The sequence below is a fragment of the Spermophilus citellus genome, assembly GCF_964194105.1.
Source record: "Spermophilus citellus genome assembly, chromosome: 3".
In the NCBI taxonomy this organism is placed as follows: domain Eukaryota; kingdom Metazoa; phylum Chordata; class Mammalia; order Rodentia; family Sciuridae; genus Spermophilus; species Spermophilus citellus.
Window position 1 is genome coordinate 71,920,642 of NC_138184.1, and position 27,926 is coordinate 71,948,567.

Consider the following 27,926-nt stretch of genomic DNA (forward strand, 5'->3'; position numbering starts at 1 on the left):
GTGGCCCATGGTCATTTGGTACTGGGCTGGGTGTTGGTACCCTCTCCCAACCCTTCTCTAGGTACCACGAAGTTGCGGGGAAGTGGTGTTGGACAGCCTGTGTACAGGCAAGTGAGGAGAACACGATCTCATCTCTTCCTGGCTCCCAGAGCGTCTGGGTGCTGACTGGGGTCACCAATGCTGGGTGGCAGGCTTGGCCTGGTTATGGCCCTATAGCAAGGCCTTTACAGCCTGCCCAATCTTCTCTGGGTCCAGCGTCAGCTGGGGTAGGGCAGCACCCACCCACCCATGACAACCCCTGCCTTAAGACCCTAGGCATTCAGGTGGCCAGTCCTTGCCGCAGCCTGCTCTCCCTCTCACACCTGGGCTGGAAGTATGTAGATCCAGGTCCCAACTAACAATATTACATATATTGTATAATTATGTTAAACAGTGAACTCTGTAAGCCTGCTATTCTCGGAAAGCTCTTAGGTATAGGCTCAACAGCTCCTTTATACCCAAACTCTCCGTGATACCCTCACCACCCCCAGGAGCATCCTACTGACACCCAGTGTCCACCAGATTCAGTATCGCGGACTGTGATGACACTGGTCGGCTTCTAGATCTTAGCTGCAGGAGTGTCGGAGGGGATTACGGCCAGGGACAAATACAGCCCACCCGATCTGCGCCTGCGCAAGCGGCCCTGCCTGCACTCGTGGCACTAGGCGCAGCGTAGTACCGAGCGCGCTCCCATTACCCCCCGCGCTTCACTGCCGCGCTGGCAAGTCCCAGAAGCGCCTGCGCAGCAGAGACCCCAAGGCGCAAGGCGCAAGCGCGGCGGGCTGAGGGCGCGCGCGAGGACCGACAGGGCGGTTGGCTTGGGCTGTCGCGCAAGCCTGAGCCGGGACGTATGGGGCTGCCGCGCGCACGCTGGGGGCGTGGCTACGCGACGCGGTTTTCTTTTGGGTCGCTTGCTTCTAGAAGGGGCGTTCAGGACTTTGTCTGACGGGTCAGTGTTGCAGCGCGAGCTCGGGAGGCCGGCGAGGCAACCCAGTGTGTAGGCCCAACGCAGTGACTCTTTGTTCTTTCCTGACTCCAGTTCCACGGAGGAGCGCTCGGAGTCTCGGGCCAGGGTTTTGGTGCGCTTCTGGCCGGCGGGGCTCAAGTTTCTCGGTCTGCGGCGGGGATTGGGGAGCCCTTGGAGATTTGGGGGCTGTTCCCGCCGTCTCAGGACGCCGCTCCCGCTTTGCCTGGCTCAGGCTCATCTCGTTCTCTTTTTTCTAGGGGCCGCGTGGATACTCGCTTTCAGAAAAAAGCCAGTCCCTACGGTCTCCAGTTTCGGATCTCTGGACCCTCTCTGCGGGCACCTAGCGTATTTGCAGGTAGGTGGGCTTTATTGCTGTGGGGCTTGTGAGCTCATATTTCTTGCATGGCGGGTGCTTGGGGGAGGGCGGGTGCTTGGGGGAGGGCGGGCGAGCGGTGCAGTTGTTTGCCTTCGGCTTTGGGCAAGTTCTTTCCCCGGGACCCCTAGGTTTCTAAGGAGTGAAGAAGGTTCCAGCGTTCCAGGCGCTGCCTTTGGCTTTGCAGAGGCAAATTCACGCGCGCCGCGGTTCCTGCTTTTGTAGTAGCGCGCTGACTGTTCAGGAGAAGGACCAAAATTTCCCAGTGCCTGGCAGGGTGAGGAGAGAAGCAAGAGTGAACAACATACTGATAAGTGAGGTGGGAATGGGACGGCCAAGGTTCACAAAATGATGAGAGTCTGATCCGGTGTTAGGAATGCTTAAAGCAAAGCAGTGCTGGCTGGCTAGTACAGGGGATCCGTCTCCTGGAGACTGCAAGGGGCACACGAGTATGCAGGTGAGTGGGCAGGGTGGCAGCTAAGTTTCCTAGTGCAGGTAGGAGTTGAAGACAGGGAAGAAGGGCTGATAGAGGTCTAGGTAGTACTAAGGGTTCATAACATGGGATGTGATTTGGGGGGGGGCGGTCCTGACACCTAGTCTTAAGTAGATGGCGGGCACTGGGGCATGGATCATAGACACTGCCGTTTTAAAACTCAGTGAAAAACTTGACTGGATTCATGAATGGACTCCTTTCATAAGCTATCTTGTGGGGTACTGCTGCTGCAGGCCACAGTATATTTTTTTTCTGTAGTAGGGTGAGAAGCCAGGGTCAATGGCTGGGCTTTCAGGGTGAAATGGGGGGTATATCTGGGTCATTCCAGAAAGCTTGGGTGGCAGAGGTAGGTGCTGGTAGTTCAGTCAGCTTTTGAGTGTTGCAGGCCACCTGGGAGGTACTGGTTAGAAAGACCAACATAGCTGTACCTCCATGGGGGGAACTGAGATAGTAAAATGGGAAACTGGACATAAAGGTGTGTGTAGTCCATGGTGCTCCTAGGTGTGAGCTGGTGGAGGATTGGGATATGTATGCAGGGATGAAGCAGAGAGAATTTTGTGGAGGTTGTGAGTGGGTCTCTATTTCTAGAGACTGAGGAAGGAGCTGGGACAGAGTGAGAGGTCCAGAGGATTCCCTGCCTTAAAAGAGAACTGAGTTGCCTAGAGTTTGGTGTCCTTGGTGATTTCTGCTTGGAGGGGGGCCAGTTCGGCCATCTTTGAGGGTCTCTCCAGGCCCTTGGCATGGTTGATTGGGATGGTGGGCACAGACATAGCAAGAGGGATTCCAGGATTTTGCAGGTGCTGACTGTAGCCTGGGATGGCAAATGTAGGGAGATGTGTTTGGGGTGGGGGTGGCATTGCCTGCAGATGACACTCAGCAGAAAGCATGGGAAAGGACAGGGCAGGAGGGAGCAAGTGACAGCTGAGGACCCTGCTTTTGTTGGATGTGCCTGATGCTGGATGTTGAAGAACCTTATGACAGACTGTGTGTACTTAGTGGTTTATAGTGATTGTGGCAGACAGGAACCTACTTAACAGACTGAAGCATAGTCTATAACCTGTATAATGTTGTGGTTAGGCCTGTGGCTTCTACAACCCTCTCCACTGCCTTCATGTTACTTAGGAGTGGTGTGTAGCTGCAGGACAAGTCACTTTGCCTCAGTGACAATAGTAGTACCAACCTCATGCTGACAGCAGGCAAGGAGGGATCAGTGTTTGGCACAAATGGAGGACCCTTTAAAGGTTGTTATTGTCATTGTCCTGAAGTTCCCGGACAATTCTGATCTGACCTCATTTATTCTCCTGAGGTTGACAGCATATGTCATTACTCCTTTGCCTTGAAAGTCACAGGTGACATTTTCCTACCTTCTTGGACATTCCAGGCCAACCCTCGGGCCCTTCCTTCCACTCTAGAGCTCCTAGTGGGGCGCCAAGGGTTTGCTTGCTTGTTGCCTTCTCCTGCCAGCCTGTGACGGTTGGGCCTAGTTCCTGCTCTTCCCCACCTTGTTTTTGGACAGATTGCCTTGGATGATGGCCTGCATCTGACAGTCCCCTCGGCTCACCTCTGCTCTCCTAAGGTCGCAGTTGACAGCTCCCCCTGGTCCTCAGCATTTGCCTGGAACTGCTGGGTCTGCCACATCCTGTCCAGCTGATCCCTATCCTGTTGTGTTGCCTGGGTCCACAACCTCCCTGCATTGGCTATTCCTCCTTTCTTCCCTCTGCTTCCAGTATGCCTCGGGGTCGTCGCCGTCATCAGGGCCCTCGCATTCCCATCCGGGCAGCTGCCAATTACGCCAATGCACACCCTTGGCAGCAGATGGACCAGGCCTCTCCTGGGGTGGCATATACTCCCCTTGTGGATCCCTGGATTGAGCGGCCCTGCTGTGGGGACCCTGTGTGTGTACGCACAACCATGGAACAGAAGAGCACAGCTAGTGATTCTGTTGGTGGTAAGCCCACAGAAAGGGGCCTTCCAGCTGTGCGAATGCTCGGCCCCCGGCCCCTCAGGATGGACTTCCACTGGGTGCCTGGCTCAGATCCAGGCACCTTTGACGGCTCTCCGTGGCTGCTGGATCGCTTTTTGGCCCAGCTAGGTGATTACATGTCTTTCCGCTTTGAACATTACCAAGACAACCTAAGCCGTGTCTGTGAGATTCTTGGACGCCTGACTGGACGAGCCCGGGCCTGGGCAGCCCCTTACCTTGATGGGGACCTTCCCTTGCCTGATGATTATGAGCTGTTCTGCCAGGATCTTGAGGAAGTTATTCAAGACCCAAACAATTTTGCTGAGTACCATGCCGCAGTGCCCTGCCCCTTGCCTCCAGCCTCGAGCCAGCCACCAGTGGCCCCACAGCTGCCTGTGGTGAGAGAGTATTTAGCTAGGTTCTCAGAGGCCCTGGCACTCAACATGGGTACTCCCCCGAGGCCTGTCTCAGCTGCTGTGGCCACCCCTGCTGTGTCTAGGTCCTGTTCTACATCCAGAAATGTTCTGGCCAAGGAGAGCATGCCTGGGCCCCAGGAGGTTCCTGTACTGTCCAGTTCTGCTTGTAGCCATGATCCTGGTCCTGTTGGGCTAGTTCCCTTCCAGCCAGAGGAGGCAGGGACCAAACCTGTCCCTAGACTTTCAAAATCTCCTAACCTTTCTGCCCAGATGACAGACCTACCTTACTCAGAGGGTTCAAAAACCCAGAAAACAGAGGAGGAAGTTTCTGAGACTGGGGGAGTCCAGAATGTATCGTTAGGTGCCTCACAGCAGGTAGTTGAGACCCCAGAGGAGCCTCCATTTTCTCCTGATTGCCAGCACGCATCCATGGGCTCTGAACACGGCCCAGGCAGAAGCAATAGTGCACTTTGTGATCAAGTGGCTGGTGTTGCTAAGGAACCCCATAGCCCCCAATCAGGACAGAGTGGTGTCCCCAGATGACTCCAGACAACTTCATAGCTGGGCTAATAGATGCATCCATTTTGGACTTATTTGTTCCTTGTTGGAGCACAAGCAATACCCCCTGTCCCAAGCAGAACAAGGGCCTTTGCCTGTGCACTTGTCCTCTGCTCCTGCTGGGTTTCCAGCTGTGTTCTCACCCTTTGCATGGGAGTACTATCTTACTGGGCCTGTTCCTGCTAGTTGGATAGTTCTGAGAATCAGCCCCATCAGATATTTACACCTGTTAACTCACAAAACACCACCCTTGGCATTTCTCAACAGTGATTGGAACTGGATTTGTTTGGCTCTGCCTATCCTAGTTGGACATGGTCCCTACATAGTGTCTGTGCTCCTGTCTCCTGCCCCCCAAATTCCGGTTCTCTGTGACCTTTGACCTCCAGGTTGGAATGTAAGAAAGGCTGTGTGGAGGAGATGGCCACTTTTTAAAAATATTTTTCTAAATTGTGCATAAGTACATGGAATATAGTATGATAATTTGATACACATGTATAAATGTGTAATGATCAGGATGATTGGCATTTCCATCTACTTAAATGTTTATCATTTCTTTGTGTTGTGAACCTTTGAACTCCTCTCTTCTAGTTCTTTATATGATATATTGTTATAGACTGTAGTCACCCTGCTGTGTCATAGAAACTAGAACAATTTTGTATTTTGGTACTTGTTATCTAACCTTCATCTGTCTTTCCTGCCTCCATCCTTGACATCTTCTAGTGAAGGCTATTCTACTCTGTAATCAACTTCCACATATGACAACATAGGGTATTTGTCTCTCTGTACCTGGTTTATTTCACTGAATGTTTTCTAGTTCTATCTGTGTTGCCGTATTTCATTCTTTTTATGGCTGAATAATATTCCATTATGTAAATATACCACATTTGGTTTATTCATTCATCTATCAGTAGACACTCCATTGATTCCATACATTGGCCTTTGTGAATAGTGGGGAAGCAGCAATCAATGCATCTGAATGAGTAAGATGGCATCTTGGCTTCCTTGTGGGTTTACCAGAAGCCCAAGCCAGCTGGAGTTTTAGATGCAGGAAGGTGGGGCCCAAGCCCCATTGCCAGGCATTATCCTTTCTATATGGTAATATCATGACCACACTAGTTTTCTTAAGAAATTGGTACAGGTTTTAATGTTTCTGTGCTGCTCCTTGCCCTCTTTTTTTTTTTTGTACTTGGTTTCTTGCTGTATTGCCCAAGCTGTCTTCAAACTCTTGGACTTAAGCAATCTGTCTCAACCTCCCAAGTGGCTACTATAGGCATGTGCCACTATGCCTGGCTCCCCCCACTTTTTCTTTTATTTTTTAAAATTAGTGCATTATAATTATATGTAATAGTGGGATTTATTGATATATATTCATACAATATAACTATAATTTAGTCAGTTTTGTTCCCTAGCACCTTCCCTTTCCCATCTTCCCTCCCCTGGTCTTTCTCTGCTGTCCTGTTTTCAGGAGATTTTTTTCCTTACCACTACGACCTTTACTTTTTTCTAATTTCTACATTAGAGAAAATATACAACCCTTGATTTTCTTGAGTTCAGCATATTTCACTTAATATTCTCAAGTTCTATCAATTTTCCTGCAAATAATAATTTCACTCTTTATTGCCCCTTCCCCTTTTTTTAAAGCAGTCCATGCTCTCCCCCCATGTACTCTTGCATACTGCTGATTCAGCATTTAAAACCCCAGTGATGTAAATAACTTGTATCCCCCAGCAGACTGTGAGCCTCTAGGGCAGGGACGTTAGTCTTAGCTTTGTGTCCCTGGTACAAAATTGGTGCTCATTAAACGTGTGTTGGATCCATTGCTAAATGTGTGATGTGGTGGTTGCTGCTGAATAGAGTCTTTGTTTTGTCAACAGAGGCCCAGCTGTAAGCATTCCAGGTCAGTGTCACAGGTGTGGTTCCCACAAAATACCTCAGGATTGAGGGATCTGGTGGGAGGAGTTGGGGCCTAATGGGTGGGGTTGGGAGGCTTGGCAGATGAAGGGTGGCCTTGAGAACTGACTTCTGAGGGCTGTAGGTAAAGTGAGGAGCAGGCATGAGATTAAGAATTTGGTGTCCCTCCGCCAGAGATTGGAATGAAGAAAGACCTGTTTTGCACAGGATGGTTTCTAATGAGAGCTGAGTGTGGAAGCTTCCTTAAGCAAAGGTTACCTGAGGATGGGGGCTCAGTCATCCCAGTGTACAGTGTATATCTACTCAGGTGCTTGCACAAAATCTCAAAACTCTTCTGTTTTTACCTTTGTTGGGGAAAAAAAATCAGGACATCTTCCTGAAAAGTAAGAAAGTAGGATGAAAAACGACAAATTGAAAACAACTATTTTTTTTTTAAGGAAAAAATGGTAATAAGCAAACATCTGGTAAGATATTTTCAGAAAAATAGATGTTGGTATTATTTTATTTCATAACTTACTTTTAAAAGGCTCTGGGTTCAGGTGGTTTTATGTGTATTATTTCAAGGTACAGCAGGAAATCTTGGAATAGGTGAAAAGCTATTTTTAGGAACCTGAAGGAAAATAAGCAACCTGACAGAAGAAACTGATATGCATTCTTGATTCAGATTTAGAAATCTCTAGACATCCTGGCCCAATCCTTGTCCTGTTCAGGGTCACACAGCTGTCCCACCATATGATTGCTCAGGGCCAGGACAGACTGTTCTCTTATATCTCTCCAACCAGCTGTGGCCTGGCCTGCCCATGTCTCTGTAGAACTTGGAGCTACTTGAATGGTCAGCTCAGTCATCCAGCTGACCTCTAACCATTTTGCTGACTTCTGTACAACTGCCTTCCATTTGATGCACCTTCAGCTTAAAGTTCCTATCTTTCCTGCTTTCCCCTGTTCTGCCAGGGTAACTTATAGTCCAACATACCTCTAAGTGTTAACTGTGGCATCTCTATCAATAGGGAAGACAAGTGTTTAGAAGAGTCCATATGACCTGTTTTTAATTTGGGAAATGGGTCCTATTCATTGTGGTTGGGTTCTTCTCTAAAAGGAAAGGAGTGGGGGCATTGCAGCAGCAGGAGCCAGACTGTCCATTCCTGAGTTCCTGTGCAATAGTATAGAGGAAAGAATTGGGGGGCTATAGCCTGTCCTACACAGGTGGTGTATACAGTGTTGTAAAGTGACTTTGTTACCAGAAGCAGCTGTACCTGCTGGTGAGAGGCAGTTACTGAGCTGCTTTACCACTCCTTGGGAAAGAAGGCAACCAAAGGCTAGGAGAGAAGGCTATGCATCATAGCATGGTGCATGTAAGGAGGCCTTGGGTCATTTGTTCCTGCTGCCACCTGCATACAGGGCAGATGACCCAGAGGAGAGTTCTCTGGAAATTGCAAAGCCTGGTAGGGTTTGCTAGACATACTCAGGGATGGACCTAGGTGCTGATCCTGCCTTCCAGGATCATTCCATAGAGTCATGTTCTGATGAAATGAGTGTTCGGACTTTAACATAAGAATTTAGGGGGACACAATTCAGCTAACAACAATGTTCTTTGGTTTTGTTTTTCATTTTCACATTAATGTCTGTTTCTCACTTTCCTTGGAAATACACATAGGTTTTATTCCCTAAAATAAGATGTGAAAGGTACTAGCATAGGCTTGGTTGGTTGTTTTTTTTTTTTTTTTTTTCCCCAAGTATCTGTCTTTAAGGAAAATCTTAAAACAGGAAGTACTGAGAATAAAAGGTCATGTTAGACGTTGAGAGTATTTTATAAAACTATATTATTTAAAGTACTTGGGTATCTATATGGAGAGATGAATAGAAAATAGTGAACTCTGAAATAGAGCCACATAAATATGAAAATTTAGTACATAGTTGAATTATTTCAAATTAATGGGAAGTAAAGTGAGTTGTTCAGTAAAGCAGTTGGCACTACTGATTCACCATCTGGAAAATAGTAAACTGGATACTTACTACCTCTTGGTGCCAGTGTGTATTCCAGATAGATTAAAGATATCAAGATAGCAACATTTTTTAAAAAGTCACAAAATTATGGATTTTTTCTTATGATTCCAGGATTTTAAAAGTTTTAGGTAGGCAGAATTGCTAAAGGTAAATGAAGGTATGGAAAAGCAGACTTTGTCTTGCTATTGGATGGGTATATAAAACCCTTCAGTTCTATCTATAACAGTTCTAAGTACATATACATGTACTCTGATCACTTGCCCATATGCGTGGAGGCTCATGCCACAGGTAGTTGTGGCACAGTGCGACCATAGTATGTGAGTTCCAAGGGTAGACTTGTGCTTGATTACACCTGGCCTCCTCAACTTACCTCTCTGAACTATTAAAATATTTTGTCCTCCTTGGGCATTCAGGAGGGTTTAATGAAGATCACGTTCTTACAGGGCTTTGCCTAGAGCCTGAGCAAACCCTTGTGACTACCTTGTGGGTGTCATTGCACTATTATCAGCAAAACTAGGATAGCCCATGGATCCAACAATAAAGGGATAAAGCAAATTAAACTGTTTACCCCTGCAGTGTCTGTCAGCATCAGTTAGATTGTGCTGCAATGACAAAAGCCTCCAATGGGGTTGGGAGCACTGCACATAAATAGTAAATAAAAATAAAGGGGGGCTGGGATTGTGGCTCAGTGGTAGAGCGCTCGCCTAGCTCGGGCGGGACCCGGGTTCAATCCTCAGCACCATATAAAAATAAAGGCATTGTGTTGTGTCCATCTACACCTAAAAAAAAATAAATATTAAAAAAAACTAGCAACATATGAAACATTGAAAAAAAAAAAAGGTCCATCAACAACCGAAAAAAAAAAATAACCTCCAATGTCTTAGCAACAGACATTTATTTCCTCACAATTTTGGAAACTAGAAGCTCAAAATAAAGGAGCAGGCAGGGTTGGTTTGTCCTGAGGCCTGAGACTTGTAAATGGCTATCTTTTTTTATGTCTTCACATAGTCCTTCTGCATATGTCTTTCCTAATCTCTTATAGGACCCTGGGCATATTGGATCAGGGCCCACCTTAGTGACATTATTTTACCTTAATAACCTCTTTAAAGACCTCATCTCCAAATAGAGTCATGTTCTGATGAAATGAGTATTCGGACTTTAACATAAGAATTTAGGGGGACACAATTCAGCTAATAACAATGTTCTTTGGCTTTGTTTTTCATTTTCACAATTTTGGACTGCTACTATGAGAGCCCTCTGTGGCTCTGTGCAAGGTTTCTTCAGACCCTGGTGCCTGTGCTGAGGCATGGGATTGCTGAGTCTCTTCTGCCCTTGAATAGCAATACTCAGCTGTTATGTCTGTGGAACTCTTTTTATTACTTAAATTTAAGAAATTTTCTCCTTCATGGGAGTTCAAAGACATTATCTAATGTGTTGTCTTTTGCACTAAACTTGGAGTCTATTTGTCAGTGTGACTGGTGGAAGGAGAGTCTGTTATCTTCATCAAGGGCCTGTGATGGACAGAGCCTCTCTGCCAACTTCAATGGATATGTAATATGAGCAAGAAATAAATTTTTGATGTGTTAAGCTGCTAGGTTGGGGGCTTGTGTTTTCCAGAGCATAACCTGTTATATCTCAAGTAGTAGAGGATCTCATTTCTCTTTTTTCCACAAGGCATGGACCTACCCGGGCCATCAACCACTCAGTGCCATCCTAGCCTTACAAATCAATAGAACTCTGGTCTGGTCTATCCCATATTAGGTATTTTGACTTTATAAGTAGTGTTGATTTTCTGGTAGCGAAATATCCATCACTACCCTTTGTTTTCCAGATTGTTTTGGCTAATTTTAAAAACACAATAGGGTATCATGGGTGTTAAAGAGCCCCTCACCTTGCTCCAGTAATGCCTATCAGCAGCCTGACCAAGCTCAGACAGGACAGTAGGAGCTCTGAGTTCTCATAGTTTTTATTCTGGGCCACAGTGTCCTCTGTAGAGGGGCCATACAACACTGTTTGGAGACACTGTGGGTGGCCAGTGGAGGAAGAGCCCTGGCCTTCAAGGTTTCTTCAGCAGCTGAATTCTTCCCTCCTGGTCTCAGGGGTCTCACTGCACAGGACTGGGTTCAGTGGTGGTAAGTGAGCATATATTTGCCAGATTCTTATGTCCTTCTTAGTGACTGGGCCACTAGAAGGGTGAAAAATGATGTCTGGACCCACCACCCCCATTCTGTCCCTATTTCTCTGTGTCTTTTTTTTTTTTTTTTAAAGAGAGAGTGAGAGAGGAGAGAGAGAGAGAGAGAGAGAGAGAGAGAGAGAGAGAATTTTTAATATTTATTTTTTAGTTCTCGGCAGACACAACATCTTTGTTGGTATGTGGTGCTGAGGATCGAACCCGGGCCGCACGCATGCCAGGCGAGCGCGCTACCGCTTGAGCCACATCCCCAGCCCTCTCTGTGTCTTTATGTTGCCCAGTCCTGGGCCTTTTTGGAGCAGCCCTAGCCCTGTGAGGGCAGGTGGACAGTGGAAGTGTGACTGGGTGCTTGAGAGCCTACTGAATCATGGAGGCACAGTGGAGACACCTTGCCAGAGTGGGATCTTGCATCTTGGAGGCTGAGGGGTGGTATGTGTGAGCTACAGAGATGTCTCCTTTGTCACATGCAATGCATGTAGGGATTCCTCAGTGAAGGAAGTGCCCATTTACAGTGCCCAGGGAGACTGATTTTCACCTTTATTTGCATATCTGTCGGTGTGGTAGACCTATTGCTGTGAAGTGTGTGAGCATGTGCACAGCCAGCATTGTATCAGATATGGGTACTTAGGAGTCCATGAGGCACACAGCTGGCCACACTACCCCAGGAGTGTGATGGGGGACTCCTGCCACCTGAGGTGGCTTCTACCATAGGCTATGCAAGTCTCTGTCATAATGTTTCAACACTTGTGGTTAGGGACCCCTCTTTTAAGTCAGATTGTGTTCCCACAAGCTGCCTGGACATAATCTCCATACCCGAGGCCCAAGGGGATTGGCCCCTGATCCTACCCTACATGAGTGTTGTCCATCTCTGATGGGGCAGGCAATGGCCTCTGGTGGACTGGGCGTCTTGGCAGGGGTGAGCTGCAGCTAGCTGTAGCACATGGGAATGGTCATGCTTCCTGTAGAGCACTATTTTTTTTCCCCTGTGTTTTCTAGATACAGTAAAGCTGGTGGCCCATTGCTGGCTGGGTTCCTACCTCTGCCTGTAAATGCCTGGCAAACAGGCTGCTAAAAATCCCCCTCAGTCAGGCTTCCTTCCTGCCATCTTACAAGCTTTTCTAACCTGCTTCTGAAGAGACAGATGTCCTCAGCCTCAGCTTGAGTCTCCTATTCAAGGAGAGACACCCCTGTGCCTGCTCCTGCAGCCCAGCAGCCCCTCACTCTGGCATTTCCTCCAACCTCAATCTGTGACTTGTGCCCTCAACACCTGCTCAGCACCCAAAACTGCAGGTTGCCTTCTCATACTGAAGCTGACCAGCCCATCACATTTCACATGCTCCAGCCAAGAAGATTCCAGACCCCACCAAGGAAGAAAACCAGCCATGTCTAGGTCTTCATGAGATCACTCCTACTGTCTTAGCTGGCCTATCCTTGCCAACATAATTGTTGGCCACTAGATCTGAGTGCTAAATACCCAGCAGGGACTTGGTGGTGGCACCACCGGGGAGAAGAGCAGGCCTTCAGGGACTGGCAGGTGGGCTACTATAAGTTCTATTTGGGCACTAGCCCACTTGGGCTATGTCTCCAGCAGAGGAGAACATTCAGGAACATGGGGCTGTAACTTGCTCCCTTCCCTAAATCAGTGGGGTTTGTCTAGAAGGGGAATATACAGAACCAGTCAGGTATTCAGGCACTGTATATGTAGGTAAGGTCCGTGCCTGGCCTGAGGCCCTGGATCCTGCTTAGAGAGGCAGCCTCTCAGCAGGAAGCCAAAGCAGGTTTTTGTGGGAGCTAAAGGCCTCAGTGGTGGAATAAGCAGACCGTTTTCCCTGGCTGGAAGTAGTGATCATCCTTACTGCATGTTCTTCAGGACTACAGTGATTTTGACTCCAGCATGGAAACGTGTCTATGACTAGAACCCACGTTCTTTTTTTGTTTTGTTTTTGGGACTGGGAATTTAGTAGGCTCTACCACTAAATTACATCCCCAGCCCTTTTTATTATTTATTTTGAGACAGGGTTTTGCTAAGTCACTAAGGATCTTTCTAAGTTGCTAAGATTGTCTTCAAACTTGAGATCCTTTTGCCTTAGCATACCAAGTCACTGGGATTATGGGCATGTAGCGGGCACTATGCCCAGTCCAAGTTCTGTTGTGTTAGTAAAACACCAGCTCTCAGGAGATGCCTTGTCTACAGTGGTACCCAGGTTATGCTGGGCTCAGAATAGGGTTCCCTGAAGCCGGGGCTTGGCTTTCTCTCCTAGGTGTTTTTCCTGAACACCCTTACTGAGTTGGTGCAGGGCATTAGTGGGCCTCAGGCTGAGCTGTCAGTCAAAGCACAGTCTGCTTGCTTCTTCTGGAGATGCATGTGCTAGATGCAGGCCTGGGGGGACCACCTTGTCTTTCAGGAGAAGGGGCCTTTGAGGGTATGCCTTATCAACTCCAACCCCCCTCCATAAGCACAAAGATGACATCAGTCAGCCCTGGCAGGTGGAAGTAACTGTGATTGGGTTGTATCCTCACTGCTTTGCAGTGGACGGTGCCCAGCTCCCATCTTGGCACTGGTATTGGGCTGCATAGTACCCACCCTCCCTGCTTCCCTGCATCCCTGGAATTCCTCCCCAGGATCTACATCTTTGAAGCTGCTACCTCCCTGCCTGCTTGGGCGCTTCCCAAGGCGGATACTGACAGAGGATTCAATGAATCGAAGGTCGCCAGTCGGGACGTTGACAGATGCCCGACCATGATACTATTTCTGATTTAATAACCGAATGGGAGGCTGGCCCTTTGTAATAATTAGGGCTAATTACTGAGGAGGTGTTGACAGATGGGCTGAGAGGAAACAAACTACCTTTATCCCGTGGCTTAGAGTCAGATTACCAGCCCAGTGCTATCTGCCCCTCAGAAAGTAGACGCTTCAATCACTCAGCGAGGCTTCAAAGGGGAAAGGGCCCTGACAATGCACAGGATTTGGAAAGGAGCTATGAAGTGCGCCTTTGACTGAATCGCCAAACAGAGCCCCATTCCAGAAATGATTTCTTTGTGTAGTCTGAGTTACCATGGCCAGACCTGCTTCCCGCCCTCAAGACCAGGGAGGGATCTGTGTGGGCACTGGCAGGACTGTGGCTGTGGCTGATGCTATGGCTGGCCTGGCTTACTCAAATCTTTCCCAGGCTGGTCCTGAGCTGGGTGAGACCAGCAGAGAACTAGGTGTCCTTCAAGGCTGGCTCTGACAGCCCAAGAGCTCAAGCAAGGGTGTATGGTATATTTTCCTTAGCCTGGGAGCATAACCAGTTCTTTGTGGTCATGGGCAGCAGGTTATGACATAACGGTCTTATCATCCCAACAGGCTTGTACCTTCCCTTGTTTTCATCTGGAGCATAGTCTTTCTGTAACCTACATAGACAAGTCTGGGCTCTTTTGATGTAGGTTGTGTCTTAGGTTTTCTTTAAGGCAGGACCACCCCTCAGGAGCCTCAGCATCTCTCACGGGCTCCTCCCACCTGTCTTGGGCTTAGAGCTAAGGCTATGGAAGTGATACTAACCTTGGGGTTACTGTTGGGCAGACTTGGACAAAGGTGTTGGAACTGGTTTCTGATGAATTATGCATGCCCACTGACTCCCCTGGATCTCCATGCATTTCACAGATGAGGAAGGGTGTGTTCAGACCTGGGTTTTTTGGTTTGAAGCAGCAGCACTGGGCAGTGTACCAGTGAGTGGGCCTAGATATCCCAGTGACATGGAGTGTGCTGTGTGGGCCTGGCTGGAAGAATGAGAATGCTGGCTGAGGCCATAGTGCAGGGCCAGTTCTGAGGTTGCAGGTCTTGTTGTCTGTTCTTATCAGACAGACAAGGGGAGGACAGCAGGAAAGGGAGCATTTTTCCTGTTCCAGGTGTACTCTGGGAGATGAGCAGGAGGTGGGAGGAAGCCCTGAATTCTACTTGAATGCTACTTGCATGTCTGCCCTGAGCCTCATGGCCATGTTCTTGCTGCTTGCAAACCTGGTTGGTTTTGAATCTTTCTGTCTATCTCAAAGACAGGTAATGTAGGTTAGGCTAAAGGAGACAGCATGGCCTTCTTTCTTTGCCTGGCGTGCTGCTCTGCTTGCATCAGAAAAAGGTGTCTTTTTGAAGAAACAATGATAAAAGTCATTGCTAGTATTGCTTCAACAAATGAGGAGGCACCTTTGATAATTTGAATAAATCTATATTTGGGCAGAAATAAGATGATGAATTATTTCAAGTATGAGAAACACTTGAAATTGACTTTAAATGTGTTTATACTCACCTTGAGCAGAATTAGGAATTCTCTCTAAAGCTGAGTTTTTATAATGTTAGTAGTAAATTAAACACCCTTAACTATAGCACAAGGAAAATAGCACAAAGATATCATATATTTTATTTGAAATATAGCCTCCCAGAAAATGGCCACGAGAGCAATGGCCCACTGTTAACTTGTACTTAGAAGCATGTCTGAGCCCTCTTGACCTTGTTAACATCTTAAATTGGTACAGCTAAGGAACCAGTATCCATACATTGTTAATGACTTAAACCCAGATTGTATTCAGATTTACCGAGGTTTTTTACCTCATGTCCTATTTTTCTGTTCCAGGATCTTGCCCAGGATCTCATGTTATATTTAGTCTTTTGTTTCCCTTGATTCTTCTTAGTTGTGAGTTTCTTCAACTTTCCTTATCTTCAATGACCTTGACAATTTTGAGATACAAAAGTCTGTTACTTTGTAGAAAGACCCTTGGTTGGGATTTGTAGCCTTTTTTTTCATGATTAGACTGAGGTTTGGAGAAGAAAGACCACAAAGGTAAAGTGTCATTCTTATTTTCTTGTCATATCATTGGTTCATGTCAACACGACCTATCACTGTTGATGACCTGGTTGAGTAGTGTTTGCCAGGTTTCTCCACTGTAAAATTACTATTTTTCTCCCTTTTCTTACTATACTTTTAGCAAAAAATTCATGCACAGTCCATACTTGAAGGGTAGAAGTTATACAATCCCCCTTTTAGAGTGGAATAGCCATGTAAAGTGGAATTCTGCATGGGAGATTTGTTTTCCTTCCCCATTTTTAAATTTATTCAGTCATTTCTTTACCTCAGTATGGACTCATGGATATTTTATTATTAGATGTACTTCTTTGCCAGCACCATCACAACTGGGACACAGAAAACTGCTCCTTCCCTCAAAATCCTCCCCTTCATGGCATTTGGCAGCGAACCCCTTCCCCTTTTCTGACCTCTGGAAGCCACTGATTGGTCCTCAGACCTTCTTTTTTGCCTTTCTCAGAATGCCATCCAAATAGAACTGTACAGTGGTAGCCTTTTACTTGTCATAATTATCTGGAGACTCATGTTGTTGTGTTTATCAGTAGTTTTGTTGTTGTTGTTATTGCTGAATAGTATTCTACTCACCTGAGGGTGGCCATTTGAGTTGTTTTCCATTTGGGATGATTATGAAAGAAACTAAATATTCATGTATAGTTTTTCATTTGCACATAAGTTTTCATTTTTTCTAAATATCCATGAGTAGAGTGGCTGGGTAGTAGAACACATACCTATTTTTTATAAGAAACTGCCAAACTGTTTTTCAGAGTGCTCACACCACTTTTCATTGTCTCCAACAATGTATGAAAGTTCCTGTTGCTCCACATTCCTGCCAGCCTTTGGTTTCTTTCTTTTTCTTCCCCTTAATTTTAGCCATTCAAATGGGTATGTAGTGGTATTTCATTATGAGTTTAATTTAGAATTCTTTAAAAGCTAATGTTGTGCATCTTTTTGTAATTGCCATCTGTATTTCTACTTAGGTGAAATGTCTGTTCCAATCTTTTGTATATTTTTAATTGGTTTGTTTAATGCTAATGGCTTTTGTTTTTACACAAGGTATACTTATATACAATAAACTGTGCATATTTAAAGCAATAGATAGTTTTCACCATCTGTTGACACCATCCCCACACTCTAGATAATCATTGTCCCTGAGGTTTCTTCCTGTTCCTTTGTGTGCTTCCCTTTTCCATTCCCTGCATTTCCCATCCCTAGGTCTCCACTAATCAGCTTTTCCATCACTTTAGCCCACTTAGCATTTCCTAGAATTTTATATAAATAGAATCACAGTATACTCTTTTTCTGGCTTCTTTCACCCAACGCGATTATTTTGAGATTTATTCACATCAAAGCGTGTGTCAGTACTTCCTACTTTTTTACTGTAGAGTATGGAAATATTCTATTGTGTGTATATACCATTGTTTGTTCAGCTGTTGACGGGTATTTGGGTTGTTTCCAGAGTGGGGCTGTTTTCTAAAGAAATGACCAAAATTTATTCCAAAGTGGTTGTACCATGTTATAAACCCATCAGCAGTGTATGAAAGTTTCAATACTTCCCAACAATTGGAATGATCAGTCTTTTTAATTTTAGCCATTCTGATGGCATTTTCTTGTTGTTTTAATTTGCATGTCCCTAATAACCATAGGTGTAGAGTATATTTTCAAGTTTTTATTTGCCATTTGCACATTTTTTTTTTTTTTTTTGGCAGTACTGGGGATTGAACCCAGGGTCTTGAGCATACTAGGCAAGCACTCTACCATTGAGCTACATACCCATGTTAGCATTTCTTTTGCCCATCTTAAATTTTGTTGTTTTAGTACTGAGTTTGGAAAATTATTTATGTTCATTATACAAATTGAATTCTTTTTTTTTTCTGTGTATGGATTGAACTCAGGGCCTTGCACATGCTAAGCATGAGCTCTAACACTCAGCTATACCTCTAGCCCTCTTTACTAAATACATGATTTAAAAAATTTGCAATATTTTCTCTCTGTAGATTGTCTTTCTTTTTTCCTCTCTTTCCTTTTCTCCCTTCCTCCCTTCCTTCTTTCCTTCATTTCTTTAGGGCCTTGTGCATCTTATCTAGGCAAGCATTCTACCACTGAACTATACTCCCAACCCCCGCAATTTCTTAATAGTATCTTTCTTTTAAAAAAAAATATTTTAGTTGTCAATGGACCTTTATTTTGTTTATTTATATGCAGTGCTGAGAACAAACCCAGTGCCTCACACATACTAGGCAAGCACTTTACCACTGAGCTACAACTCCAGCCCCAAAGTATCTTTCAAAGAGCAAAAGTTTCTATTTTTATTGAGTCAAGTTTATAATTTTTTTCTCTTATGAATGATACTCACGGAAAGATTTTTTTAAATCATGCTTGGATGTTACATTTTGCCCATACTCTTTCTTTATCAATGGATATAGTCCTATGGTTTTTCTTCAGTGTGTTAATGTGATTTATATTGATAGATTTTGAATATTGAGTCAACTAAGATAAATTCCAGTTGATTATGGTGTATTATTTTTATATATTGTTGGATTTGATTTGCTATTTTTTGAGTATTTTTTTATCTACATTTATGAGGGATATTTGTGGTTTTCTTTTGTTGTACTACCTTTATCTGGTTTGGGTATTAGGATATTGTTAGCTTCATGAAATTAATTAGGCAGTGTTCTCTTTTTTTTTTTTTTTCTGTTTTCTGGAAGAAACTGTAGGACCAATTTTATTTCTTTTTTAAATATTTGGTAGAACTTTTTAGAAGTCATGTGGACTGGAATGTTGTATCCATTTTATTTTTGTAAGAATTTAAACTGAAAATGCTGGCTGAGAATGTAGCTTAGTAGTATATATTTGCCAAGCATACATGACACCTTGGGTCCAATCCCCAGCACCACTGAAGAAAACAAAAGACCCTAAAGATGCAGGGTTTTTTTTTTTTTATTGTTGTTGTTTTGTTTTTTAAATGTTTTAGGTGGTCACAATAACTTTATTTTTTTTAATGTGGTGCTGAGAATCAAACCTAGTGCCTCACACATGCTAGGTGAGCGTGCTACCACATCCCCAGCCCCTGGTTTTTTTTTTTTTTTTTTTTTGTGTGTTGGGGGACTGGGGATTTAACCCAGGGGCAATTTACCACTGAGCTACATTCCTTGCCATTTGTTTTTATCTATCTATCTATCTAATCTATGTATTTATTTCTGAGACAGTCTCACTAAGTTGCTGAGGTTGGCCTAGAATTTGGAATCCTCCTGTCTCAACCTCCTGAGCCACTGGGATTACAGGCATGTGCCACCACATCTAGCTCTAAAGATGCAATTGTTAAAGTCTATATAGGACTATTCAGGTCTCCTCAACTACTCTGTGGTTTTCAACTTTTCATTTTTATCTAAGTTATTGAATATATGTTCATTGAGTTGCTCATGGTGTTTCTTATTACTCTTTTAATGTTTCTCGTGTCTGAATGATAACCCTTCTTTAGTTGCTGTAATTTGGTTTTTTTTTCCCATTTTATCATTGTCATTTCAGCTCAAGACTTACCAATTTTATTGATTCAAAAAAACCCCCAGATTTTCTTGTAATATTTCTGTATTAGAGAAAAATCATCTGAGAATAGTTGTACTATTTCCATTTCATTTATTTCTTCACTAGTTTTATTATTTCCTCCCTTCTGCTGGATTTGGCCTTATTTAGTGCCTCTTTTTCTAATTTCTTAAGGTAGGTCATTGATCTGGAGACCTTTTTTATTTTCTATTTTAAGTATTTTAATGCTATAAATTTCCCTCTAGGAGAGTAATGTCAGCAAGATGGCCAAATAAGTTGCTTGTTTCTCATCCCCTCCACAAAGAATAAATGACTATATTTTGACTGGATGGATAGCACATACTCTAGAGAGTCATAGAGAGGAGACTGAGTCACCCTGCCTCTCCCATACCATTTCCCCAACTCAGATCAGCTTGAGGCGAAGACAGACTTATGTTTCTAAAAAAATAATAATAATAGGCTAGAGACTCCCATTGGTTTCCATTTCTTCTGTAGATGACTAGGAGCCCTTAACGACCCCAAACATGGTTTGGAGAGTTTCCCACAGTTCGCAAGGCTGTTGTGCCACAGAGTAGGATTTCACATTGTGCACCCTCTACCCACCATGACCTAAACTGCTGTGGCTTACTGCCATCTTGAAACTGGATCTGCTGCTAGAATGCATATCACCTAGAGGACTAGTGGGCAAAGTGTACCTTTATTCTTGAGACTCTGCCATCATTTCACTATGCTTATATGAGTAACTGCAGAACCACAACCCCAACTGCTAAAATCCTAGGTCTATCTAAAAGGCAGAGACCCTGGCTTCCAAACCCTCTTGGCACCCACATCCCAGGGAACTTTTGAACTTGCAGAGGGAAAGCTGACATACAACCAGGGACCTGATATTTCTTTGTATACATCTGTGCATGACCTGACAGCCAACAAGGTAACAGCTTCATCCTGCCCCCTATGGACCAGCTGCACAGCTGACCAGCTTGCAACAACAATACACACCTGAACCCAGCCTTGATAGCCATCAAGGTGACAACTCCTCCCCTCCAGCGAGCCTACTATACAGTCCACAAGTATACAAACCCAATCTGTCAGCCAACCAAGTAAAGAGCCTGCCACACAATCAGTGGCCTACAGCATCTGTTGACCCCATGTTTGGTGTAGCAGCCTTATTTCTAGCAAAACCATACCACACCACCACGGTTACAAACACTCGTAGCCTCAGTCACAGATAACCATAGATATCGTTGAGAGGATAATAGTTGAAGAAACTATACAGAAACTACACTACTGTATCAACCCAGTATCAACTCTAACATGTCATACTGAACTGATACTTTCACACCTATCTATAGGAAAAAGTTTCCATACCAAGGTAGGGATGGTAATCTCTCCAAAAAGTTGGAAAAGGCAATTGTTGCACGAGCTGCACAGATATCAACGTAGGGACACAGGAAACATGAAAAAGGAAGAAAATATGATACCCCAAAGTAACACAAAAATTCTCTAGTAAGAGACCCCAAGGAGAAGGAAATTTATGAAATACCTGAAAAGGAATTAAAAATAACCATCTTAAGGAAGCTTGGAGAGATACAAGGGAATATAGACAAATGGTTTAATGAAATCAGGAAAGGACTTTATGATTTGAATGAGATATTTAACCAGAAACTATAAAAAGGGATCAAACAGAAGTCTTTCCACAAAAGAATTTAGTGAATGAAACAAATACAACTGAGGGCCACAAACAACAGGCTAAATCAAGCAGAAAAAAGTAATTTCAGAACTTGAAGACAGTTCTTTAGGATTAACCCAGTCAGAGGAAGAGAAAGACAAAAAGAATGAAAAAGTGAAGAAAGCCTATGGCACTTATGGGATGCCTTTAAGTAAACATGTATTCACATTATAGGACCTTAAAAGGACCAAGAAATGGAGAAAGGCACAGAAAACATATTTAACAAAATAATAGCTGCAAACTTCCCAAGTCTTGGGACAGAGTTGGACATTTAGGTCCAGGAAGCTCAAAGAACCCCAATTATATCAAACCCAAAGAGATCCTCTCCAAGGCACATTATAGTCAAACTGCCAAAAATCAAAGATTTCTAAAAGCAGCAAGAGAAAAAATGATAAATCACATATAAGTGCATCCCCCTTAGACTAAGGGGTTTCTCAGTGGAAACCTTAAAGGCTAGAAGAGAATGGTAAGATATATTCAGAGTGCTGAAAGAAAAACATTTACCTGCCAAGAATATAATACCCAGCAAGGCAATCCTTCAGAAATGAAGGAAAAATGTCTTTCTCAGATAAGCAAAAAACAGGAAATTCCTCACCATTAGGCTAGCCTTACAAAGAAATGCTTAAGGTTAGAAGTAGAATGACAATAACTGCCATCATGAAACATACAAAAATCATAAAACTCACTAATGTAGTTAAAAAATGAAAAGTAAAGCAATCCTTATCATTACAGAAAACTATCAAACCACAAAGATTAACAATAAGAAGAAAGGAACAATAGATAAACAAAACAACCAGACAACAGTGAACAAAATGACAGGAATATGTTGTTGTATAACAATAACTTTAAATGTAAATGGGTTAAACTCCCTAAGTTAAAAAAAATATACTACATGAATGAATAAAAACATAATACCCAGCTCTGTGCTGCCTACAAAGGACTCACTTCACTGGTAAAGACACAGATTGAAAGTGAAGGCATGGTGGCCTGGGGAAGTGGCTCAGTGGTAGAACACTTGCCTAGCACATGTGAGGCACTGGGTTCGATTCTCAGCACCACATACATACATACATACATAAATAGCCAAGGCTGTCTTTGAAAAAAATAAATAAAATAAAAAAGGGCTGGGGATGTGCCTCAGTGATTAAGTGTTCCTGGGTTCAATCCCTGTTACCCCCCCCCACCAAACAAAAACACCCAAAACAAAATGGATTCAACAAAAGGCTATAACAATTAAAAATATGTATGCACCCAAGACTGAGTCACCTAAATATGAAAAAATAAATATTATTAGATCTAAAGGGAAAGGTAGACTCCAATACAGTAATAGTTAGGAACTTTAACATCCTGTTTTCATCAATGGACAGATTAACCACACAGAAAATGAATGATGAAACATTGAAGTTAAACTATATTATAGACTAAATGGGCCTGATATACTTCACAGATCATTTTGTCCAACACCTGTAGAATACACATTCTTTTCATTAGCACATTTTCCAGGATATGTCATATGGTAGGTCACAGAACTTTTCTCAATAAATTTTTAAAAATTGAAATCACATCATTTATCTTCTCTGACCACAATGTAATAAAATTATAAATCAGTAAGAGGAACTGTGGAAATTATATAAGTACATGGAAATTAGACACTAGGCTCCTGAACAACAAATGGGTCAATGAATAAAAAGAAAAAAATTAAAACTTCTTGGAACAATAGACATTTGAAACACATCATAACAAAACCTATGGGAAACATCAAAAGTAGTACTAAGATGTTAATGGTTAGAAATTATTACATCAAAAAAAGTAGGTTTCAAATAAATAACACTGCAACTTAAGGAACTAGAAAAGCAAAATCAAGCCAAACTTAGACCAATGGAACAGAATAGAAGACATAGACATACCCACTAAATACAGTTATCTCATACTAAACAAAGGAACCATAAACATACATTGGAGAAAAGATGGCCTCTTCAACAAATGGAGCTGGGAAAACTGAAAATCTATATGTAATAGAATGAAACAGAATTCCTATCCCTCACCCTGCACAAAACTCAAAAGTGGATTAAGGACCTAGGTATTAGACCAGAGACTCTGTGCCTACTAGAAAAAAAGTAGGTCCAACTCTCCATCAAGTCAGCTTAGGAACCAACTTTCTCAACAAGACTCCTAAAATGCAAGAAGTAAAATCAAGAATCAATAAATGGGGGCTGGGGTTGTGGCTCAGTGGTGGAGTGCTGATCTAGCATGTGTGAGGCACTGTGTTTGATTCTCAGCACCACATAAAAAATACATAAATAAAATAAAGATATTATGTTCATCTACAACTAAAAATGTTTTTTTAAAAAAGAATAAATAGGATAGTATCAAATTAAAAAGCTTTTTCACAGGAAAGGAAACAATCAAGAACATAATGAAAGACCCTACAAAATGAAAGAAAATCTTTGCCACCTCAACCTCAGATATATCATTTCTCTCCAGGATATACAAACAATTAAAAAAACTAACACACACTAATCATCATCATCATCATCATCATCAGTAAATGAGCAAAGGAACTGAACAGGTACTTCACAGAAGAAGAAATATGAGTAGTCAAAAAGTATATGAAAAAATGTTCAACATCTCTAGCAATCAGAGAAATTCAAATTAAAACTACACTGAGATTCATCTCACTGCAGTCAGAATGGCGATCATCAAGAAAACAAGTAACAATAAATGTTGGTGAGAATGTGGAAGAAAAAGTTCACTCATACATTCCTGGTGGGACTGAAAATTGGTACAACCACTATGGAAAACAATATGGAGATTCCTAAGAAAACTTGGAATGGAACCACCATTTGACCCAGTTATCCCACTCCTCAGCTTATACCCAAAAGACTTAAAGTCAGCATACTACAGTGACGCAGCCACATCAATGATTTTTGCAGCTCAGTTCACAGTAGCTAAGCTATGGAACCAACCTAGGTGCCCTTCAGCAGATGAATGGCTAAAGAAACTGTGGTGCATATACCAAATGGAATATTACACAGCCATAAAGAAGAATGAGATTATGGCATTTTCCAGTAAATGGATGGAACTGGAGGCTATCATGTTAAGTGAAATAAGCCAATCCCAAAACATCAAAGTTCTCTGATATTTGAATACTAACCATGGTAAGGGAGGGGGATGGAAGAATAGGAGTTCATTGGATTAGACATAGGGGAATGAAGGGAAGGGAGAGGGAATGGGAATAGGAAAGATAGTAGAATGAATTAGACATAGCTTTCCTATGTTCATATATGACCAGTGAAAATCCATATCATGTACAACAATTAGAATGCAATCCTAATTAGAATGTTATACTTCATGTATGTGGAATATGTCAAAATACACTCTACTGTCATGTATATCTAAAAAGACCAAATAAAAATTATTTTTAAAAAGATCAAACTCAAAATTAGTAGAGGGAAAGAAATTAAAATCAAGGCAGAAATAAATGAAATTGAGACAAAAATTACTGAAACACGTTGATTATTTGAAAAGAAACAAAATTAGCAACATTCTAGCTAGACTAAGAAGAGAGAAGACCCAAATAAATGAAATGACAAAAAAAGGAGACATTACAAGTGATACCACTGAAGTATAAAAGAAGTATATACCAATAAATTGGAAATCCTAGAAGAAATGGATGAATTCCTGGATATATAACTTACCAAGAGTGAAACATGAAGAAATAGACAACCTAAACACCAATAGCAAGCAATGAAATTGAATCAGTAATTTAAAAATCTCCCAGCTGGGCACGGTGGGGTACACGTATAATCCCAGCTACTCAGGAGATTGAGGCAGGAAGATTACAAATTTGGAACCAGCTTTGGCAATTTATTGAGAGCCTCTCTCAAAAAAAAAATTATTTTATTTTATTTTTTTTAACAAAAGAGCTGGGGATGTAGCTCAGTTGTTAAACACTCCCTGGGCTCAATTCCCAATACCAAACAAACAAAAACTCTCAGCAAAGAAAAGTTCAGGGCTGAATTAAGGAGGGAATTCTTAAAAATTTATTACCCAGACAAGGATACAACACCACCAAAATTACAGACCAAGACCCTAGTGACCATATATGCAAAAATTCTCAGCAGAATAGTAGCAAACCAAATTAAACAGCACATCCAAAACATTTCACACCATCATCAAGTAGGATTTATCCCAGGGATGCAACACCGGTTCAAAATACACAAATCAATTAACATGATATATCAATAGAATCAATAGAATGATAGAAACTATATGGTCATGTCAGTAGATACAGAAAACAGCATTTGGTAAAATTCAACATCCCTTCATGAAAAACACTCAATAAATTAGTTATAGAAGGAACATATCTCAGCACAATTAGGGTAGTAAATGATAAGCCCATAACAGCATAACATTGGGAAATGTGTTTCCTCTAAGACCTTCAACAAGACAAGGATGCCTGCTTTCACTACTCTCATTCAAATTATTACTAGAAGTCCTAGCCAGAGCAGTTAAATAAGATAAAGAAATAAAGGACATCCAAATCAGAAAGAAGGAGGCTAAACTATCCCTATTAATGGATGACATGAAAAACCTACATACAACCAAAAAAAAAAAAAAACTGTTAGAACTGATAAATAAATTCAGGAAACTTATAAGATACCAGATCAACACACAAAAATTGGTAGTGTTTCTATTATTCAGTAATGAACTAGATGAAAAAGAAGTTAAGAAAGCAATCCCATTTGCAATAGCTACAAAAAAAACCCTCAAAATACCTAGGAATAAATTTAACCAAGGTGAAAGAACTCTACAGTGAAAACTATAATTGATGAAAGAAACTGAAGAAGACACTACAAAATGGAAAGATATCCCATATTCTTAAATAGGAAGAATTAATATTATTGAAATATCCTTACTATCCCAAGTAATCTAGAGATTAAATGCAATCCCTATAAAAATATCAATGATATTCTTCACAGAAATAGAAAAAAATTCTAAAATTCCTATGGAACTATAGAAGACATTGAATAGCCAAAATATGCCTGAGCAAAAAGATCAAACTGGAAGCCTCACAATACTACAAAGCTGTAGTAACCAAAATATCATGGTAATGTAGTAACCAAAACAGCATGGTGCTGGCATAGAGACACACAGGCCAGTGGAGATGAACAGAAAACAGAGAAATAAAACTATATATTTACAGCCAACTGATTTTTGATAGAGGTACCAAGAAAGGATCTTTGAAGAAAGGACAACCTCTTCAATAAATAGGGCTGGGAAAAGTATATATCCATATATCATCCATATGTAGGAGAGTGAAACTAGATCACTTTCATGATGTATACATTGTTAACTTTGTTACTGTAACAGAATACCTGAGATAATTAACTTGAGAGAAAAGGTTTATTTAGCTCATAGGTCTGGAGATTCCAGTCCAAGATTAGGCAGACCCATTGCTTTGGACTTCTGGTGGATATGCCAGATGGCAATGTGGGGGGAACGCATAGCAGAGTAAACTGGTTACCTCATGGCCAGGAAGCTGAAAAGAGAGAGGAAAAGACCAGGATCCCAGAGTCCCCTTCAAGGGCATGCCCCCAGTGACCTAAGGACCTCCCACTAAGTCTCAACTGCTAAAGGTTCCACACCTCCCAGCAGCAGTCTTAGGGAACAAGCCTTTAAACCATGAACCTTTGCAGGGAACATTCAGCGGAATGGAGAGACAAGCAGTAGAATGGGAGAAAATATTTGCAAACTATACATCTGACAAGGGATTAATATCCAGAACATATATGGAACTAGAAAACTGAAACAATAAAAAAACAAGTAATACAATTAAAAACTGAATAAATTATCAGAATAGACACTTTTCAAAAGAAGCAATACAAATGGCTAACAAGTATATGAAAAACTGGTCAACATCACTAAAATTAGGGAAATGCAATCCAAAACCATGAGTTATTATCTCACCCCAGAGTGGTTATTATAAAGTAGCAAATTCTGGCAAGGATGTGGACAAAGGAGGACTCTCATGTAAATTAGTGCAGCGATTATAGAAAGCAGTATGGAGAGTTCTGAAGAATATTAGAAATACAACTACCAAATAATCCAGCAATTCCACTACTGGGTCTATATCCAAAGGTATTAAATTGGTATGTTGAAGAGGTCTGTACTCCCATGGTTTTTGTTTATTTTTATTTTTTCACCAGGGATTGAACCCAGTGGCACTTAACAACTTGAGTCACATCCCCAGCCCTTTTAATTTTTAATTTTGAGACAAGAGGCTTAGAACCTCACTCAGTTGCCCAAGCTGGCCTTGAATTTGCAATCTTCCTGCCTCAGCTTCCCAAGTAGGGAGATTACAGATAAGTGACACCATGCCTGACTAGGCATTTTTTTTTTTATTTTTTAGTATTTATTTTTTAGTATTTATTTATTTTTTAGTTTTCGGCAGACACACATCTTTGTTTGTATGTGGTGCTGAGGATCGAACCTGGGCCGCACGCATGCCAGGCAAGCGCGCTACCGCTTTAGCCACATCCCCAGCCCAGTGACTAGGCATTTTTTATTCAAGTAATATTTTTGCTCTAATCTTTCTCTTCTTGGACTCCATTATCCTGAAAGTTAGATTTTTACTTTTATTCAACAAGTCCCTAATGGTCCAATCATTTATTTCAATATTTTTCTTTCTGATCTTATACTGAATAATTTTTATTGATCAATCTTTGTGTTCTGTCATCTGCCATCCTATTATCAGACTTTTTTTTTTTTTTAGTTTCAGATATGGTATTATTCAATTCTGAAATGTCTATTTTTTAAAAGGTAATTTCTATTTCTTTGTCAAGAACTACTTCATTTATAAGGGGCTGGGGTTGTGGCTCAGTGGTAGAGTGCTTGCCTAGCATGTGTG

General features: G+C 42.3%; 2 protein-coding genes across 5 annotated transcripts in view; both read left to right on the plus strand.

Annotated features, from left to right (window-relative positions):
- The first annotated feature begins 1,078 nt into the window (after window positions 1-1,078).
- GNB1L (G protein subunit beta 1 like) overlaps window positions 1,079-27,926 on the plus strand; it is a 69,346-nt gene continuing 42,498 nt past the window's right edge. The window contains exons 1-2 of one of the 3 annotated variants that reach the window (XM_081287619.1): window positions 1,079-1,118; window positions 1,264-1,361. The gene's annotated coding sequence lies outside the window, so the exon portion shown is untranslated. Of the gene's footprint in view, window positions 1,119-1,230; window positions 1,362-27,926 lie in introns of those variants that run through there. The other 2 variants (XM_081287620.1, XM_081287621.1) reach the window with 2 other exon arrangements.
- RTL10 (retrotransposon Gag like 10) lies at window positions 1,222-6,646 on the plus strand. 2 transcript variants are annotated; one of them, XM_081287617.1, is made up of 2 exons: window positions 1,222-1,361; window positions 3,389-6,645. In XM_081287617.1, exon 2 carries the CDS (start codon window positions 3,601-3,603, stop codon window positions 4,792-4,794), a length of 1,194 nt encoding a protein of 397 aa, XP_081143743.1. In that variant the 5' UTR covers window positions 1,222-1,361; window positions 3,389-3,600; the 3' UTR covers window positions 4,795-6,645. The 2 variants fall into 2 exon arrangements, with proteins under 2 accessions (XP_081143743.1, XP_081143744.1); XM_081287618.1 differs by having other exon boundaries at window positions 1,264-1,361; window positions 3,600-6,646.